The following is a 20,981-nucleotide window of genomic DNA, read 5'->3' on the forward strand; positions in this document are numbered from 1 at the left end:
GAAGACCTTTGGCAGGACACGGAGAGAAGGGCCTGCACCCTCACAGCTACGTAGCTGAGTGGGTCTGAGCACAGCCTAGAGATTTAAAGAAGCTTTAGGCCAGCACCAGCTGACGCAGCTCGCATTTGCCCACCCAGAAAATGAGCATATGTGTCGTGCTGTCGTCACTGCAAGCCGTGATCCTGCTGGGCATCCTACACCAGGGACCGAGTGGCAACCAAACAGCCTTCACGTGCAGAAGACAGCAGCACTGGGAGGTGCTGCCCTCCTCTCCCCACCCCGACGCGGGGCAGCAGCCTGTTTCTGAAGCTGGCCCCTCTTGGGAAGGGCTCCGAACTTCCCACTTTGGAAAGAACGCCCTAGAAAACCACTTCTTCCTCCTAAACTGAAAAAAATATCAGCAAAGTGTCTTCAGAAAGTCATTCGGCGCAAGGATCCTGGCACACCTGGGCGTGCAGGACCACAGCCAGCAGCAGGCTCACGCTCTGGGGTAGGCGCACTCCCATCATCATTTTTCACACCAAGAGAAAGTTGGAGGCCAGCAGCAACCCCGAGGTGACCGGCGTCTCATTTTTCATCACCGGAGTATTTATGGCACCACCATTTGCAGCATCTTGTAATCACTTTAGCGCCTCCTTGACCCCTGGCTCCCCCTTACTCTGCATCTCCTAATTGCATCTGAGCAAGCAGGAGGGAGGCAGCAAAGTGGATGGATGCAGGAGCAGCACGCTGGTGGTTTGTGACACTGGGAAGGACGGCAGGGTGGCTGCAGAGCCCTCTGCAGTGCCCCTACCTGCTTGCTGTGACCTCCCCCAGGCTACAAAACAGGGTCCTCATCCTTCCCGACAACTGGAGTCGTTGCTGGCCCTCCTCACCGTGCAGTTTGTTAGCATTCTACAAGAAATTAATGAGGTCCTGCCAATAAAGTGTGAGGACAATCATTAGCACACAGGCACTGCCCCCAATTCTTGCATATTCACAGCCTCTCAAGGCAGAGTATTGGCAACCAGCACCGCATTTCTATCGCCTGCAGAGGCCCCTGGGTTAGGCAGCACGGAGAAAAGGAGCCCAGCGTGCCACCAGGGCCCTGCAAACAAAGCACCAGGGGTAGGAGGCTCTCGGGCTCTGCCAGGACTGCTCCTGAAGGCCACCGACCCCTTGTCTGCCACAACACAAACCTCCACCACTCCTCCATCACGTCCCCTCTCCACTTTTTCCCCCTGTGAATACCTCACCTGAGATTTCAGTTTCACACCACCCTTCAGCTGCCTACGAGCTGCAGTTTCAGGGACAGCATCATCCCGTTCTGTGCATTGTCAGGCAGGAGTTGCCTGGAGGGGAAGGAAACGTCCCAGCCTTTAGCTATTTTGCAGCAGCACAAAAGCAAGAAAAAAGCCCCATTGCCCGGGGCGAGCAGGGAGCCTGCTTGCTCCCAGCCTCTGCCTGCACAGCACACACCGAGCTGGTGCAACAGGCTTCGGAGATCAGCTCTGCCTGAGAGCATTACACTGACTTCAACTTACAAGATAAATCCCAGCTGCATTATTTGTATTTATAGTCCTGCTTACAGAAGCATGAGCCACGTGTGGGATTTGCTGATGTAGTCCAAAAATCCACATTTTTGGACACGCACGTCAGTGATCTCACCCAGACAAAGTGCAATTTAGGAGGATGTTAAGAAGTTGCAGACTTATTTCGGAGCCTGAAGAGATGCCGTTCTGGCCAGAGCTCTTCCCTCCGCAGCCTCCGGTGATGTTCAGGGTGGCACAACCATGCCATTGCGCAGCCCTGGTGCTTTTCCTGTCTGTATATGAAGGAATTAATGAAAATTTCAGGGGAAGAAAGATCAGGAGCGCTGCCTTACTTGATGAAAACGTTGATGAAGTCAGGCAGGCAGCAAGGTCGGAGCTCTGTTTAGAAACAAGCCTGGTGTTAAAGCCCTGAACAAAACACTGGAAAATACACCGCTGAGAAAAAGGCTTGCATTGAATCTCCCAGGGGAGTGCTTAGCTGACTTCCCAGGCCGCCTCCAACTCTGCTTTCCCCATTGCTGTCACCACTATTGCACAGAACAACACCGCACAGGGGAAATGTGTTTATAACTTATTTTCTACAAAAGCATTCCAAAACCAACAGATCAATGAATCTCCCCGAACAGCCTCGCCCGGGAAGGAAAATTTAAGCGGCCCTTTTTCAATTTTCCCGAGTCTGGCAGCGAGCTGCTGCTCAAACAGCTATCGGTTCTGACACCTGCCCCATTTAGCAGAGCCTGGGCTCCAGTCCCCAGAGAGCAGTGTCACTTTGGTGCCTTGCTGCCCGAAGTGAGCTTACTCCGAAGGACAGCTTCCCTTGGGAAGGAGGCAGCGTGGCCAGGGACCTCTGCCGGGCAGCAGGGGCTGTGGTTTGAGCCCAAAAAGCAGCTTTGGGGAGCTCCGAGCTGCAGGACGTGCACAAAATCAGAGCTACCTAGAGCTGTGTCTTTGCCCAATGTGTTCGGAGGGTTTCCCAGCCCGTAAGCCCACCAGGCACTGAGGTGTGCGAGAGGCTGGTGTGCAGAAGGCACACGGGGCACGGGGCTCCTCCTGGGGCTGGCGGTGCCTGCAGCATGTCCGAGCTGTAGGAAGGGAGCAGCCCAGCACCTCCACCTCGCACACAGCCCCTGGCAGGCAGCTGGAGGCGGGGAGGGGACCAGCCCCTGGTAGGCAGCCTCTGGGACAGCTCGGTGTCCAAGTGACAGCATAACTCAAGCCCCATTTAAGAAAAAAAACGCTTCTCACCACCAAGCGAGCTGACGGCTCTGTGCAGAAAACACATTCCAGTCCCCTGCACTATCGATTTTCCTGTGAAAAAGAGACAAGCTAATCCTTCAAAGTTAGTTGCTTCAATCCACGCTCTTGCAGTTTCTTTCCCTGTCGCACCAGCCCCAGCAGCAGGAGGCGAGCCTCCTGCCCAATATTTCTTTTATTCCAAATGCAGTCAGTTACAAGGCAAGAGGGAAAAAAAAATAAAAAAAATCACATCAGCAGCTGAACAGCAGCTCTTGTGTCACCAGCACAAGTTTATGCTCTGTTTTCACAACACCACGCTCCTTTCCACCACTCCTGCCAGCCCAGGAAAGCCTCTTCCCCCCAAGGCCAGTTATTATCTGAAGTTCCCCCTGCATTAGGGAACACGAGGGATGTGGGAAACTCTCCGAAACAGCCAGTTTGTCTGTCGCAGGCGCATGATGAGTGGGCAATTGAGAGAATTTATTGACAAGTCCACAGAAGAAGAATGGACCGGGATGAAGGAGACAGGATTTATGCCATATTAACAAGGCCGTGTGCCAATTTCAACCTTATTAGTTCCACAATAAAGCAGCTAAGAATTGCCTTCCTGTCCCACACCCAGACACCATTTATTTTAAACGAACTTGGCTCCTGTCCTTCTTCAGCTACTTCAAAGCAAAGCAGCAACTTAATTGACCTCAGCTTTTGGAAGCAGACTAGATGGGAGGCATGAGAAGACTCCAATCAGCTCCCGAGACTGGGCTTTTAGCCAGCCAGAGCTGTAATTTTTGAGGCACCTGTAACAAACAGTGAGGGCTCTTGATATCTGTGCTTAATGCAGTATTAATTCCTCTCCTAGCACAGCAACAGCTCGAAGCTCAGGTGCCTGTACCTGCAGCAACAGCACGGCACTCGGGGTGCTTCGGAGGCGCTTCCCTGTGCTCAGGGCTTCCAGAGCTGGATTTATGCACGGCAGAAACAAGTGCACAACCAGGAGTGTGACTGCCATTTCTGTATCAGTACCATAATAAAAAAAATATTAGTGTTTGTGGTAGGGAACATAATGCAGTAAATCTGGCCAGGCCTTACCGCAAATAACTTCTCAGGTGACGGGTTCATAGCGCCCCAGTCCTGCTGCATCCTCACTGTAAGCTCTGGTAGCCCAGATCACAACAATGCTACAGCTCAAGCGATTTGTTTAGCCAAGATGACTTCCTACCAGCAGGGAAACTTCCATCAGCCTTCTTTCCCTTCCCCCAGCTCACCGGGGGAGCCCAAGGCAAACGCCCCAAACCTGATTGATGTGCTGTGAAATCAACCCTCAATGCTCCAGACACCTCACCTGCTGCCGAAGCAGCTACCTGCACCTCCACCGGCTCTCAAGGTCTCTAGACAGCGAGACCTGTAAGAATAAATATCCAGGAGAGAGCAGCTGTGACCCATTTATTGCCGGATGCTGCTGCAGGGCACAGCTGAGGAAGGCAGGACAGGAAAAGCACTTGCTGCAGAGGGAACATGTGGATCAAGCCCAGGTGTCCTTGAAGAAGTACTCCACTTGCAGCACGGCTCCAGCTCTGTTTCTCCAGCTCCCAACTGGCCAGAGAGAGCTTAGATCAAGCAGGGATGTTCAAGAGGGGTCCTCTCCTAACTGCTGGGAGGTAAAAATTAAAGAAAAAAAAAGAGCAGAGGCCAAAAGGCGACGTGGAGCTGGAGACATGGAAAGAGAGGCTATGAGCCTCATGTGCACTAGGGAGGTTTCTTAAAGAATTAACTGGTTAGACAGTAAAAATCAGGGGTACCTTCGCACAGTGCAGGGGAGCTAGCACTGGGTGCAGCAGAGCACACACACCGGAGGCGCAGAGCAAGGAGCTGCAGCCGGAGGGGGCCCAGGAAGGCAGCACCACGCCGAGGCAGACGGAGACGGACCTGCAGCCACACTTAGCAGTTCAGCCTTCCCCTTTGCCGATTAAGTTCTGCTGGCACTGAGCAATTGCCCGTGTCCTCAGGCTACCTCTCGTCCCCCCTGCCTGCCTCCCGCAGCCCGGCCCCGCTCGGATCAGAGCGTCAGGCTGGGCTGACATTGTCCCCCCCGCTCCGAAGAGGGCCGGTAAGCGCCCGCGAGCCCGCTCGTTTTATTCACTGCACAAGCACGTTTCCAACTGGGATAATCTCCATTAAACCATCTGCGCTCCCATCCTCGCTCGGCCCGCACCCGCTGGGCCGCCTGCGACACTGCAGCATCTGCGAGCCCGGCCGTGCCGATGCCGCGGCCCTTCCTTCCCCAGCACATGCACCCGGGGGCTCTGACACGCTGCCGAAGCACTGCCTCTCCCCCCCGAAAGGCGTACAGCTTCCCCCGAGAATTAAAACCATCTCCTTTCTGCTCAGGGAAGACTCCGAGTCCCGAGCTGCCAGCAAAGCAGGGCTGGGCGGAGAGGAGGGTTTGGCTTCCGCGGCTGCCCTGGTGCCGAAGAGGAGCCCCACACTTGCCAGGCTTGGATGTGTTTTGGATCAGACACCGCACGGCCGCCGGTCCCCAGGATTTAATGGCTTATTTATCTCAGTGTCTGCTTTCTAGAAACAGGGACTGCGGTGTCAGGGTTCTGCCTCGGTGTGACACGGGAGCAGGAAGACCGGGCAGTGTCCTGAAGGGAGATCTGACGCCTAAACCTGCCCCTTCCCTCAGCCTACACGGGACATCCAGCTCACCTCAGAGGGGCCGTGACAAAGCCACTGCTTTCAGGTGTGAAGGCAGCACAGCCAACTCAAAATCCCAAACCCTGTCCTCAGCACTGCCACCGGAACGGCCAGGGGACTCGGGACTCACTCTGGCTGTCGAGGACATGACAGCGCCGTGACTGATCTGCAAAGACAGAAAGCCATCGATCTGCTTGAGCTGTAATCAGTGCTCGCCTTCAACAAGGTCGCTGGGCCGGCTGACACAAGCTCTCCTCCCGGCCGATTCGCCCCGTGAGGGCTCTGCCTTGCAAAGCCTCCCAGGCTCCTGCTGCCCAAAACGAGAAGGCAAACATGAGCAGCAAGCGATGGGACACGAGCAAACACCTAGCTCAGTATTTCCTGCACTTCTTTACTTTGCAAGCCCTTATTTTCCAAGGCAGTTTACAAACAAGAGGCGAGATGGCCATTTGTTCAGACACAGGTTAATAGGGGCCCAGCAGTCCCCCAGGACTCCGCAGTCACACGTAGGTGAGGAAATCTGGAGCAGCAATAAAGACGCTGCGCAGACGAGCAGGTCTCAAGAGGAGGATTTCATCTGTCTAAATATTCTCATTATGTTTGTAGTCTTCAGCTCCCATTAACGGTGATCAGAGCCGAGACAGCTTCCAGAGGCTTTTTGGGACAACAAACCATGAAATAGGATTTATACATCAGTCATTCTTCCTCTTGCCCCTAGCTGAAGGGTCAATGTTTTTTGTTGAAAAGACGACAGCACCGGGAGAGAAAGAGTCAACAGGATGAGGGCAGGACCAGCCTTTGGCAGACTGGTGGCACTTGGCACAGGAGAGCTCCCATTGGCACCGTTTTCTCCAAAAACCTCAAATAGACTGTGCTCACCCTGCTAGTCCAAAAAAGGCCTTCTGTGGGGCCACGCACAGAGGAAGAGCTACAGCTACATCCAGTGACCTGCTTCACGGGGAACAGGGACAAGATTCTAGTTACGTTCCTCCATCGTGCTCCTAAAAAGCACTCAAAACCTAAATAGCGTCCCAAGACAAGGTGAGAGGACTAGAGGCAGACATGTAGGACACAAGGACTGACCTGAAACCTCAGCTGCTTTCTTTTGGGATCGCAGTGTCCATCTGTCCCCTTGCCACAGGGGAACTTCGCCGGCAGAATGAGACCTTGCTTGTCCACTGACACGTGGAACCAGAACTATTCCAACAGGAAAGAATTTAAACAGAAGAAAATTGGAGAAGAAAAACAAGAAAACAGAGCAACCCTTCTAAAGGGTAAAATGCATCTCACCCCTCCTCAATCTTCTGAGGTCTTTTCCCTTTCAGACAGACAGGTTCTAGCTTTTCCTGCGCGTCCATGACCCCACATACACAAGAAGCTAAGACAAAATTCATAGAGCTACACTTCCCAATGCTGAAAGTGCTCCAGAGCCTTGGTGATAGGTCCAGGAAATACCAAGAAATACCTGCCAGACCCCTGCCACTGCAACAGAGCAGCCAACGCTTCCCATACCTGGGTTGCGTTACACCATTCAGATTAAGCTTCAAATAAATGCTCCGTAATTCTGGCAGCATCGTGTTCGATAACCAGAAGCTTGATGACCCTGGAGCCTGGTCCAGGGAAAGATGAGCAAATTAGAAATAATCTGGTACAGAGACAACACCCCATGCCCTGCACGGTGCTTTTCTGGAAGCGGAGGCTGACATTTACGTCTGACTGCATCAAGTCCTCTCGTTTATGCAAGCCTCCTAAAGGGGGGTGAATCTTTCTACAGCATAAAGCTTCGGTACTTATCAAGTGCTTAAACCACAACAACCTAGCAAATTACAAAGTCTCTTCACTCCTAAAATATCTCAACTGCAACTTCAAGAGAAGCTTATGCTTCCTGTGATAGCTAGAGCAAAACATTTGTAACAATTTGGTGGACAACATAAAAGCTGTTTTGCTATTAATTTTTCACTCAAAAATCAAGATGCTTCCTACCCATCCTATCCCCACGCTTCTCTTCAAGAATTTATGATTTGTAACGACTGGTCATTAGTTTTCCACATTACAAATAGGACAGGAGGGGAAAAGCATTAACTGGCATAATCCCTTCAGAGGCAGTCCAAAGGCAGTGCCAGTGCTGTGGGTCTTAATGTCTCGTGAACGATTACATCTCCTCTCCCTCCCTAGGGAAACCATCACAATTTTTGTTTTCTAGAGAAAAAGGCGCACAGATCAAGCAGGGAGTAGGACCAGGGCTGGATGTTGGACAAGCCCCAGTTTGCTCCTGTATTAATGGAACATCAGATGCCTCATAAAGCCACAACTCAGAGGTAATGCTGACACTCGGGAGTCTCCTGAACATGACTGTGGGATGCTTCCTTCCCCCAGTAATCCACCACAGACACGTCTTCCCACAAGCAATCCCTCCCTGCTTGTAGGGAGGAGGGCAGGAAAGCACTGAAACCCTCCTCTCAATTACCAGGCAGGGCAGGATTAACCACTACTGAAGACTTTGCAGATATTTATTCTCCAGATCCACGAGAGACAAGCAGAGGGAAAAAGCACCTCTGAGGGTTGTATACACAGACAGCAAGTCTAACGCTTACAGTTCTGTGGTTTTTTTTTTCCCCTCAAGTCCTAACAATTATCTTCATGAATTATAGACACAATATCCGAGAGACACAGGCAGTAATTAATGCATGTCTGCTGTTCTGACTAGCTCCTTCTGCTGGGTAAGGCAGAGTTATTGAAATTCAGGGAAGAAGTCCTCAATCTTGTGGAAATTTTAAAGAAACAGACCAAGACAATTTAATAAAACAATAATATTTCTCTTAAATAATTAACTAGGCTTTGACATTCACTAATATTCCTGAGGCCCAGCTCTTTCTTTTGCAGTAATGGAACAAACACCCTCAGATGTGATCTCCTGCACATCCAGGATGTACCAACCACAAAATGACTTCAAGCAGGCTTTACTCATGGGTTTCTCCACTCACACATGGGCACCTCCAGAGCCTCATCACTTTTTTTCTTAAAACTCACCGAGATCTTTACTATCACTGCCCAAAATCCCCACGATGCAGCACTTACATACCTCCTCATTTTGCCCTGCTAACAGTTATCTCCAGGTACAAGTGCTCGACTCTCACCAAGCTCAGGAGCAGCAGTGTTTATCATTCCATGAGGAAACCTTGGTTTCACAGCAGAACCAAAGCACACTAATAGATGCAATAGACAATCACAAAGCAGACAGCAAGCTATTACTAAAGCAGCGTACAGCACTGATGTTAAGCGGTCTGTTTCCATCATCTTTCAAAAAAGCAGATTCTACTGTAGCATAAACAATTTTATTCACATAAAGAACGCACTCAAGAGAGCTTAATATGCTTGAGTGTATTGAGAACAATTATCTCCAAGTGACAACTACTTCAGCCAAACACTAGAGAAAACCTGTCATGGACCCATCACCTGCTTAAGTAAAATAGAACTATGCAACAAGGACAGATCTACTTAAACTTGAGATCAGGATTATTCTGATGGCCACCAAACTGAAACAAAGACATGTCACCAGCGCTGGAAAACAGGCATTTGGCTAACAAGGTCAGACTGAATTGAAAGCTTCACATCCCTGTTGTTCACTTACACCACATTACCTCTACAGGGAAAAACTCCTCCTCACCAGAAGGCAGGGCAAGTAAAATAAAGGTCATTCCAGTCTGAGAAACTCACCAGATACAGTCTGTAAGCATCAATCCTTCGAATGGGCCCCCAGCACTTGTCTGTATCGTTGTACTTCGTGCCATCTCCAACGCTGCAAGAATGGTTGCCAATAGCACTGCTAGGAAAGAAGGAGGGAGAAAGAGAAGACAGTGATCAGCTCCCAGCAGATGCCTTCCCCTCTCCTGTGTTCGAGGAAGAGCAATGGTCAGAGGCTGTTTAATAGAGCAAGTCACTGAAGACCATGCATTTGAAGACAAATTATTTGATTACCCAGTTACAATCTGGTCATTAGACTAGCAAGTTTAGAGTCATACATGGAACACCGCAGTTTTCCATTCTGAAGCTTTGAGCACAAGTGCAGCCCAGCCCAGCCCCAAGCAAACCAGTCTTTCACTATTTCTTTAGGAAGGAACTTGTCTCAAGCCCAGAGCTCATCAGGTAAACACAAAGTAGTGTCACCACTCGCAGGTCACAAGCTTGATAAGCACCACACCTCCCAGCTCTTATCTAGAGATAGAAGCTAAGATACTGCACAGGGGATGGCATTCAAACCAGTGAGCAACGAGCCCCATGCCTGCAAGGTGAAGCTGAAGTATTTTACACCCAGGGACTTACCTGAAATCAGGTCAGGTACTTTTCAGGCATCCAACAACAGCTTAGCCTGCAGCAGGCACTTGGGTGGGGAATACAGAACAACTTCACCTTCCCACGCACAAGCATTGAGATGTCCTTGAGTCATTTCTCCGCTTGTCTTCAGGAAGGAGAGCTGAACCCAGTCAGACTTATCACCCCATCAAGCCCCAAAACCTGCCCTCGTCCCTGTCAGCACGTAACTGCCCAGCAGTAAGCACACTTACCAGGTCACTTGCATGAGAGAGACTGGCACAGCTGCTGCGTAGATTGCCAGGTCCCCATAGAGGTAGATAATTATGCAGAAGTAGAAGAGGTTGACACCCACTGCAAGAAAAAGAAATATTAGGGATTCTTGAACTCTGCACTCTAACTCAAAAATTCACAAAAGTTTTTCAACATCTTAAAAAAAAAACAAAAAAAAAAACACAACAAAACACACCATTTCCTTCCATAGTTTACATTTTCTGCAGAAAACTGCACAGAAGGGTCACACCAGCAGGTCAGGAGACAGTTACAGCACGGGAAGCGATGGGACACGAGGCCTCAGAGCTCAGCTCTGCCTCCTGACATCCCTGGCCTTCACACCAGGCACTCGAGCTTACACCCATCCTCCAGTTGCTGCTCCAGGCCCACAGCTCTCATGTAACTGAACTATCAGATGAAGCTGACAACCTGGAAGAGTCACAGGCACGCTAGCTGGTGGTGACAGACCTGGTGTGAACACAGTTTGATGAACAGTGCAGTGAAGAAACAAGAGCTGTTAGTACTCTGCCAATTCGAACCTGCAGGACCTTCGCAGTGAGAATTTAGCCCTGCAGAGATCCAGTTCCACACGGCTGAGGTGGAGCCATTTGGGATATTCCTAAACATCAGCATCCCGAGGCAAGATTCAAACTTGCAAAGCTTTAAAACTGTTTCTGCAGCCCTACTACACCCTAGTGCCACAATGAATGCTGTTTCTGTCCCCATATGTTTTCTTCTGTGGTTTGTTTATTTCTTAAGTTTGCTCTGCCTTCAGCTATGAGATTAGAAACGTCTTACTCAAGCAGTCTGGGTGCACAAAACAGCCTTTCTTGGGCTCAGGAAGACACTGCTGCAGAGGGCTGAAACCAGCAGGAATAAAGAGATGATTGATGAGACCCTGGGATTCTTGTCTTCCCAGAGAGCTGGCATAAATCTGACCAACAAAAACCAAACTGGAACATATTTCAGTTCAGAAACAAGTGAGCTACAAAAAGAAGCCTCGAATTTGTTTCATTTAGGAAGTAGATACTGAAGGAAAGCTGCTCAGGGAACCTGTCCATACTTTCCAGTTGTGATACCACTTGATGCTTAATCCTAATGCAGCTTGGGCAAATCAATTCACCTCTCTGAGACTCATATGACAGCTATCAAATAAAAACGTCATTACTGCAGGAACAGGGATTAATATTTCCACAGCTCTTGGTTGCCCTCAAGTTTCACCATCGCATTGTCCCTGGATCCCTGCATGTCAGGAGACGTTAACAGGCATTCCACTCGTCTTAAATAAATTACTCAATGTGCTCAGCCTACTTAGCAGAAAACGTTTCTACAAAAAGGGCTGGATGGGGAAGCAGCACGGAGACCTCCCTGCTCCTATAAAGCACTAAGCCAATACACGAGGGTTGTTCCTCGTTTGTTTGAATAGATAAATGGAGAACGTCAGCCCCTCCAGAAATAGCCTGAAAATTTCTTATAGGTCCCTTATTCTTCCCCCCCTCTGTGAAAGATTTGAGATGACCACACAGCTAAGGAGGCTGCATCATTCTGAAGACAACAGCAAACTCCCTAGCAGTTTTCTCCACTTCCCTATTAAAAAGGGTTGAGTATTATAACAAATATCTGATGTAGGACAGAAGCTGCAAAATCCACTAAGCACGAGACAGACTTAGATATAGATCCCCAAACCAGAACCTACTGCTGCCAGTTCTTTTACAAGCTGCTACTGATCCTCCCTGATCAATATTTTCATTACTGGACAAAAATGGGAAAATCAATGGCTTCCTGTGGGGGGACAGCATGACAGATGTGCCCAGACTCCATTACTGCAACAAATGACTGCTTGGTCCCAAAAGAAAGCACCCAACATTGCAAATTAAAAAAAAAAAAAAGCTCTTCAGAGCCAGCTTTTTTGAAAGAGCATACAGGCCTACCACAGCCTAAGCCTAAGACACCTCCCTTTAAGAAAGCAGACAGTCTGAGATGGAGATTTATCCTCGGCTTACCTCCCAGGACTGCAGATTCAACTCCTGTCAGATTGTTTAAGTAAAAAAAAAGTTAAAGAGAAAAGAGCAGAGAACTCCCTAGGTCTCTGAGGCTTTAAGGTCTATTACAAAGCCTTCCCTCTGAAGGCTGTAAAGAGCTCAGACACCTTGGTTTTGGATCCACGCTTCATATAGCCTGAGCAAAACCCACCCAGACACTTGCTAGCTGTGAAACAGCAGAGGGTGGTGCTTGGAGCCAGGACTTCCCTAGCATGACCCAGTTTCTCATCCCCAGGCTGCAGGAAGGGGTCACTGAGCAACTGCCCTCAGCCAAGGCCTCTCTGTGCATCTGTCAGCACGAGAACTTCAGCTGGGATCTGCAGGAGGCACCTCACCTGCCCTCTGCAAACGCTCAGCAGACCTGAGCGTGTCTGAAGGAGAACTCGGCACCAGCTCCTTGCTGCTGAGTACAGAGCAGGGGAAAGCAGCAGGTGAGCTACAGCTGCCCCAGCCCCTTTGCTCTGCGTTACCTCTCGGCTCATCTCTCAGCAGTTGTTTCAAGCCTGCAGCTGTTCCCGCTGACTCCCCGCAGATTTATCCCTTGGCACTGGCTTGAGTCAGCCCGGGGGAGGATCCCTGACACAGAAATCAGATAACTCTGGCTAAAACAACATTAAGAAGGGGGATTAAGATTCAGAATGCTAAGCAGTTAATATCACTTCGTTGGGAAACCTCCCATCAGCACCAGAGGAGCTGTATTTCCAGCACCCTCTACTGGCTGAGCAGCAGCTGGCACCGAGGCAGAGAAGCCTTCTAGAAGGCAACTGCTCAACACCTGGCTCACCTGAGGGGTTATCACCACCTTCCTGGGAAGTACACGAAAAAGATGCCTTCTGAGACTTGTCTGCATGTTCCCCCAGTCCACATGCAGCAGAACACGACTCCATGCCTAAATCCTCAATGATACTGCTAAGCCATGGTGTCCGGGGCTTGCTGTCAAAGCAACATCCTAGTATTACTCCTCAGAGGAACACTGAGAGCTAAGGAAACATCCACAGTGTGTTACAGACGGCAAAGAACATGGACAAAAAGCTTGCCTAAAGTCAGAGCATCTCAAAGCAACAGACGAGAGTAGGAACAAGATGTTTCTGGGTCTCCAGCACACAGCCAAGTCACCTCTCCTCTTCTGACTCGGAAAAGTGGCCGCCTGATTCAATGTGGATTTAGACACCCCTGAATCTTTGAATCTTTGATGTCTACAAAGACCCACATGGGGCATATAGGGAAATCAAGTTGTTTTTTTTTTTTTTTTCCCAACTGGACTTTAAAATCAGCAATAATACAGTTGAAACAATCTTCACTCTTTAAGCCCAGCTGTCCTTCAGAGGCAGTCTCAGAATGGCATAAAGCTGATGTAATGTAGTGGAAAAAAACAGCCCATCACATCTTCGTAAGGTGGCTAGCGAACAAGAGAAAATGTCGCTGTCCACAAGAAATGGGGCCTGACAGGCTCAAAATTGCACAACCATGGTGTCTGATGATTTTCTGGCTCTGCTCAGCATTTCAAATGTACTCCTCACCCAGCTTCAGAATGCCTAACATCAGAACTTGTGTTTCTATTGTATGCAGCAATGGCTTTATTGCAGTATAGCTACAGGCTCGTTCCCTGACACACAACAAAAGACACTTAACAGCAAAAAGATAAAACATCTGCCTACCAGATGCTCACCAGGGACCCTTTTTCATTCAGTAGTTTCATGTCCTAGCAGCTGACTCCCACCCCGACACATACAGCTCCCAGGAACTCTCCCCAAAGCCTCTCTCCTTCAGACTGCCACTTACAGGGTTCAGGAAAAAACAAATGTTTTATTCTCAAATGCTGCCAAGGTGGAACCAGTAAACTCCACAGCTGGGCTCCAACACTGCAAAGAGCAGAGGTCAGAGGATAGACTCAGTACAGGGTTAGGTTAAAACCAGTCAGAAGGGGCACTGACTTAAACTTACCTGTGTCAGCCAATACCCACAGCTGGTATTTTTGGCCACACCACCACAGCAACCCCCCCTTCATGCAGGTTCTGGCCCACAAATATTCTGCTTTAGAGAAACGCTGCACAGAGGGATGGATACTTGGATGGAACCATCACAAACTCAGGATGTAAACCCACACTGAGAAGCACTCAGACTTACCAACAGACATACACACAGTACGCAGCAGGACTGTGAGGGACCTTTAAACGCATGAATCTCTTACCTTTATTGAAGAACATGGAAGCCATCTGGCCCATTTCCACCCTTTCAGTGATTTCAAAGATATTGGGTGAGCCACGTCTCTCTGCAAATTGAAAACAAGGAGGTTTCAACCAGTGCCTTGAGTAAAGCCGAAGGCCAGACTATCTGAAGACACCCACGAAGCTCCAGCAGCAGCCTGAAGGACACTATGTACTATCTACCACTCCACAGCTGCAGCGTCACGGGTCCAATCACCCTGCTGAAGTTAGTTTAAAGTGTTTTCAAAATAAGGTATTCTCATCTTAGTGACCTAGAGGGAAGAGATCTTTATCAGCCTGCAGAAGGTAAACTGAATTCTCAATGAGCCTTATCTCGCAAGTGCTAAGGTCTTCGGGATGCAAATGTGAAATTAAGGGCAAAATGGACAGCAGAGTCCTGCTCTGCTTACTGGGGCTCACAGGAATGCTGCCTGCAGAGAAAAAGTCTCAGTGAAAGCTGAGATACTTACGAACTGACAGGATAGGTCGCGTCTCTGCTCGCTCATAGCCATCTTGGAGGAGAACATCACTGTCAGATACTCCAGAGGAAGAATCCTCATCCTCATCATCCTCCTGGAAGAAAAGGCCAGACCACTGCTCAGACTTCCACTACCTACAGCACCACCAGCGTCACAGTCTCACTTCCAGCACCTCAGAGGTAGATCCCATGCAGGGCTGGGCAGGACAGGCTACCAAGCAGGGGCAATACCGGGAGCCCTTGGCCCAAGCTTGAGACACTGGAGAGCAGAAAAGGGCACCAGAAGAGCAGTCTGAGGTGAGTGCCAGGCTCTGCTCTTAGCAGGTCATACAGCAAGTGTCCGATTCACACAGGGATACCTGGCACAAGAAAATTGTGGCTCAAGTGTCTGGTAGATCTACAGGGTTACAGAACCGGGAAAAGAAATCTTAGTGTTTTTATTGGCCATTTCTTCTCTGTCTGGCTATGGGATCTCGTAACTCCAGCCCAATAACATACAGGCAGGGATCTAAATCAGTGCAAACAACCATACCTCACACTGATCCAGAAAAGCCACTGAAGCCAGGATCCAAAAAAGCCACAAGCAAATTTTCCAGCAAGGACATACTTCAGGACTGTCCACTCCCCGGGACACATCCTGACCGGCAGCAAGGACGTTCCTGCCTGTCCCAGTTAAGTGACCTGAGATCAGCGAGGATTTATAGAACCTGGCACACTCCAAATGGCACCGATCTATTGCCTGCCACCTCTCCACACTCGCTGAGCAACGCTTCAGGGCAAGGAGAGCACATCCAGTAAAATAAAATGTAAGCAGCACAAGAGATTTTTCAAAGCTGAAGCAGAAAATCTAGTCTTTAATGAGCAACCCCACAGGGAACTAAAAGTCATATTTTACACAGCCAAGTTCCGTAGAGTAGAAATCTATTCCTTTATTAGAGTTATTAATGAGGCGAGGCACAGACAGAAATCTCAGGTGAGCCTCGTGTGATAAAAACAGCAGAAAATGGAAAACGAAACCCCACACAAACCTTGCGTTTCTCCATTCTCTTCCATCGCAGCTGGGCATTTGCAGCAGCCATGGCCTCCACCACAAACGTGGTAGTCATATAGCTTGGGAGAGAAATCCAGTTAGTATCAACAACAGTCAAGCATCGTTCCTTAAGATACATGGAGAATTATTCTCACTATTTGTAGGGGCAAACACCAAACAAACAGAACTGCTTTCACCAACTTTGCACCCTCCCCCCCCCGCCTATTTCATAGTTTCTGCTCAGCACACTGCTGCCTTCTTCTGCTCCTGAGATGGAGGTGTTCAAGCAGAGAACAAAATGCAGTAAAAATACACATGCCTTCAGAGATGAGGAGACATTAGGTAGCTGGAAAACACCTTGCTAGTAGTTTGGGGGGGTTTGGAAAGACAAGAGGAGTTTCCCCCTTGTTAGAAAGCTGGGCCCTGAAAGGGAGAAGGAAGCCTGGACTAGCACAGTCCTGTTATGAAGTTTATCCATTACAGCCTGTGGCAAAGGTACTCTGCTGCCCTAAAGACTCCTACAAATGGCATTAGAAACAAAGGAAAACAAGGCAGAGGGGCAGATCACATCTATATGCAAACATGCTTTGCTGGAGGCCATGGGAAAAGCTGGCCAGGGGACAGGTACAGTCACTGATGCTTCGATGGAAAGCACATCGTTATCTCAGCTAAACAGTCCTGTAATTAAAAAAAAAAAAAACTTCAAATCAATCTTAGTTAAGGCATTAGAGTGGCTTCCCTGTCTCAGGAATTGGGCTCATTTATCAAGCTCAAGCAAGAGATTAATTTTGCCGGAATAAAAGCAAGCAGCCCTGTTCTGAGCCCCACGTAGCAATTCCTGCACGGATTCTTACTGAAGGGTCACTGCCCAGAGGGCAGGAGGAAGCCAAGCACCAGGGCTGGGACAAAAGCAACGCAGCTCCTGGGGCACTGAATACTTCAGGCTCTGTTTTCAGTTGGGTCTGGTTGCTGAACCCAGGTTTGGAAACTTGTGCTCCTCTGCTGACCTTGGCAGACTCCCTGCTGGTGCTGCATCTCACGTGCTACATTCGTGTTTTGAAACATATCTAGGACTGCTCACAAAGCTCCGTTACTGGTGCTGCCACAATTGGTAATTCAATCAAGCCTCTGAAGCACACGGCTTCAAGGTGGGGAATTTAGAAGCATCACTACAGTCAGTGCTGAGCATGGCTACCCCTGTTCAGCAGCACCTAACAGGTCTGAAAAGCACTGCCTTCACATCAAAGGCACGTTCAGAACTAGTTACCTGCAAGAAAACATCTAAATTCTGTTCTTACCAACAGCAGGAGGGGAGTTTTATTCTTATTTATTTGCAAACCAGGCGAGAAACGAGCAGGGATACACAGCTTGTGGGGAAGATGACAATTCTGTCAGTACCTGGAGAATCTCAGGCTGCCTGGACATCGCTGCGCTATCGGCAGCCTTCAGCTCCACCTGCTGCTCCAGCAGGGGCACAGGCAGCTGAGCAGGAGCTCGTGGCAAACCAGCTCTGAAGTCATGAGACCTGCCCCAAGGTCTCAAGCAGCAGCCCAAGTCCCAGCACTGATCTTAGGGCTCCTGAACTGAGCACCCCCTCTCCTGAAGGCACGTACCCACAGCCTACCTCATAAAGCCCAGGAACATGAGGAGGACGAGGCTGACCAGCCACCCCGCTGTCGCAAACGCCTTGGGCATGGTTAGAGCTCCTGTCCCGACGATGAGGTTGAACATGTAAACCAGACCCACCTGTAACATCCACAGAATCCAACGTGAGTTCGCAGCTTTGCCAGAGATCACCCAAACCCCCTCACGTGCACGCTAATTCAAATGGAGAGAGCAACCTTTGTGAGCAAGCAGGGTGGGAGCAAGCCCATGTTAGAGATAAAATTCCTGGGAGACTGATAACCAGAGAACAAAGCAAGTTACAGCTCATTTTTCATGACAAAAATGTAATCCCTTCCCCATTTTTCCAATTATTTAAAAATATTGTTTCCTTCTAACTTTCAAAGTTAAGAAGGACGTGAGCTTTGTGTGCTTTAACATCCATTCGCTTCTATCAGAATTGTTTACAATGTGCGTTTGGGTCTCTCGTTATTTTCTGACCTAAGTACTTAGGACTACATACAGGAGTTCCCTTTCAGGATGTCTTACCCTTCGTTATTCTTAAGCAAGCAGGAAACTTCCAAAGAGAACTGTAATCCAAAGCCTGCTTGCCATTCTACCAGCAAGCAACTCAGCACTCTGGAAAAGCTATTTCACTTCAAGAAGGGGAAGGATTTTATCCTTTAAAGCAACCACATTTTTTTTTTTTTTTGGCCCAGGGCAAAGAGCTAATTGTGCACCTGGACAGCACCCCCAGACTGCAAATTTTGCTGAACTCACAAAGACTGCCCCAAAGTTCATTGTTGCTGCTGTTTTCTATCTTTTTTTTCCTAATATAGGTCAGTCTCTCTCTAGAGGAGAGTCAGTAAGAGCTATGTCTGAGTACATTTTTCTGAGTGTGAAGGAATTGATACCAGAACTATTCCCCAGAGCCCCCGCACGCTGTCCCGCCCTACATTCACTAACATAAGCAGAGCAATTTCATCTTCTGATGGTTCTCCCAGGACAAGTCAGCCACCGCAGCTCACAGGAAAGTTCTTTTCACTCGGCTGGCACAGCTGCCATTCCCCAAGCACACCTCCTGCTCGAGTGCCCAGGGCCATGACTCACTTCAGTGAAGGACTCTTCAAAATAAAGCACTCAAGTGATTTTCCTTGGCTGTGGTCAAGTGGGCTGAGATGAGAACGGTGCTCGTGCATTCAGCCTGGCTGGACGTCTTCAGGCAAAGAGGAGAGAGCGCTCTAGACTTTGAGATGAGACTCTAGGGTATTCCTGCCACACCAACAGAAATGTGACACTAATTCTGTAGAGCCCAGAACCCCCCCAGTTACTGACTTATTCTCTATTTTCTCAGTCATGGCCCATTTCCAGGGTCTGGGATCCAGTTACTCGAAATTCCATCATTAACAGGGGGATGAAAGTTTCTGACCATCTGAAAGCTGACCCGTAGAATTCAGTACTGGGTCTTTATTTAGTCATCTGCGGGGTTTTGGGGGAATATTGTTTGCAAAGCACTGATCTAAGAGCTGACGCTTTACGAACACTTGTGGCTATCAAAACCAGGTTAAAATAAAGGTTAAAGGTTAAAATAAATAACTGAAGATTACTTATTTGTAGCTTTTCTTTTATATATTATTTTCCTCTGAATTTCTTAAAAGAAAAAAAAAAAAGCCCAATTTCCACATTGCAATTTTCCCTGTTTAAGTGAGCTTCACGTGACAATTTGTGCTAATGAAAACGCTGAAGTTTAAGAGCAACAGGTAGAAGGATGCGAGAGCTGGTATCGGACACGAAGCTTTTCTTAGCACATTTTAAGGAACTATACCTTAAGCAGACGCCATCCTTCCCAGCACATAAAGGAACGTGCAATGTAAAAAGAAAGAGCTACCAGCACGGAGCATTTTGAAGTAGCCTCTGACCTACGGCAACTCTTGAAACACTGCGGTTACGTGCACGGGGAAGTGGGAAATGACAACACGTGCTGAAAGAAGAGGATTCTGAGAAGACTTCTGAGTAAAGACAGCCAGGCGCTGAGCCCGAAGGACTTACGTAAGGCGAGTAGAGCTCCCCCGTGTCGGTAATGCTGCCGGCCATGGTGAAGGGAGCAGCACGAGGAGGGCGTTCTCAGCTTCTGTTACCTTTTACCTAGGGGAAAAAAGAAAACAAAGCACACAGTTGGGTCACCTTTGCCAGAAGGAGGGGAACTCACGAGGCAATTTCAGCACTCTTGTCTTCCGACACAGGGCAGCCGCAGCCGGCCCAGCACCACGAGGAGCTCCCTGCCCCATTAAACCAGTAAAAAGGAACACCCAAGGGCCCTGCCCTGCCCCAGCACGCGATGTCCCGAGCAGCCAGAGGGAGGTTTCAGACCGCAGGAGGAAGCACGCCTGCCCCCAGGACGCTCTCGGACCTCTCCTCTCCCACAGCCGCTGCTCCTCAGGGGTATGGGGCTGCGTGAGGCAGGCTCAGGCAGCCCCCGGCCTCCCCGAACGACCCCGGGGGCAGAAAAAAAACAGCAGGCGGCCGGCAGCAGCCCCACAGACACGGGGCACCGAGCTACCTGCACCGGGGCTTTTAATGCCCGAGTGTTTGGGGAGCCTGCACTGCCCGGCAGAGCCCCGGGAGCGAGGCAGCAACACACACACCGAGGGGGGAGGCTGGGAATACCACCAGCCCCCAGCGGTCCCACGCAGGGAGCCCAGACCCCAAAGAGACCCCAATAGTCCCACACAGGGACCCCAACTCCCCCAGGGGTCCCACACAGGGACCCCAATCCCTCCACCCCAGAGACCCCCAGTGGCCCCACAGGGACCCCCAGTGGTCCCATACAGAGACCCCAGACCCCACAGGCACCCGACACAGGAACTCTGCACATGGTTCCCAGACCCCGCAGGGACCCCCGGGGAACCCATACAGGGACCCCTGGTGGCATAATACAGGGACCCAAGACCCCCCAGAGACCCCAGGCCCCCCAGAGACCCCACCAGGGCCCCACACAGGGACCCCAAGCCCCACACAGGGACCCCATACTCCCCCTGGGACCCCCCACAGGAAACCCAGACCCCACAGGTCCCCCAGTGGCCCCATACTGGGACCCCAGACCCTCCAGGAACCCCCATGACCCTCACGCAGGGACCTCAGACCCCACAAGGACCCCACACAGCACCCCAGACCTCCTGGGGACCCACAGTGGCCCTATACTGGGACCTCAGACCATACAGGGACCCCCAGGAACCCAATACAGGGACCCCAAACCCCCCAGGGACTCCCGGGGACCCTAGACTCTACAGAGACCCCACACCGTGACTCCAAAGCCCCCAGGCCCCCCCAGACCCCACCGCGGCCCCCCACAGAGACTCCAAACCCCTCAAGAGCCCCACACAGGGACCCCAGACCCCCCCCAGTACCCCCATACTGGGACCCCAGACCCTCCAGGAACCCCCATGACCCTCACACAGGGACCTCAGACCCCACAAGGGCCCCACACAGCACCCCAGACCCCCCGGGGACCCCCGTGGGCCCCAGTCTGGGACCTCAGACCATACAGGGACCCCCGGGGACCCCATACAGGGA

At 50.1% G+C, this 20,981-nt stretch overlaps 1 protein-coding gene across 4 annotated transcripts in view; it reads right to left on the reverse strand.

The window, feature by feature from the left end:
* The window catches only part of TMEM104 (transmembrane protein 104), a 41,855-nt gene that overhangs the window by 20,619 nt on the left and 255 nt on the right, over positions 1-20,981 (reverse strand). Inside the window, exons 2-9 of one of the 4 annotated variants that reach the window (XM_084298627.1) lie at positions 19,458-19,553; positions 17,431-17,552; positions 15,805-15,886; positions 14,769-14,871; positions 14,283-14,363; positions 10,031-10,130; positions 9,183-9,288; positions 6,549-6,662 (exon numbers count right to left, since the gene is read on the reverse strand). In XM_084298627.1, the coding sequence (XP_084154753.1) occupies positions 6,549-6,662; positions 9,183-9,288; positions 10,031-10,130; positions 14,283-14,363; positions 14,769-14,871; positions 15,805-15,886; positions 17,431-17,552; positions 19,458-19,502 (753 nt within the window). In that variant the 5' untranslated portion in view covers positions 19,503-19,553. Of the gene's footprint in view, positions 1-6,548; positions 6,663-9,182; positions 9,292-10,030; positions 10,131-14,282; positions 14,364-14,768; positions 14,872-15,804; positions 15,887-17,430; positions 17,553-19,457; positions 19,554-20,981 lie in introns of all 4 variants that reach the window. The other 3 variants (XM_084298626.1, XM_084298629.1, XM_084298628.1) reach the window with 3 other exon arrangements.

This window comes from Netta rufina, assembly GCF_964035555.1.
Source record: "Netta rufina genome assembly, chromosome: 19".
NCBI lineage: Eukaryota > Metazoa > Chordata > Aves > Anseriformes > Anatidae > Netta > Netta rufina.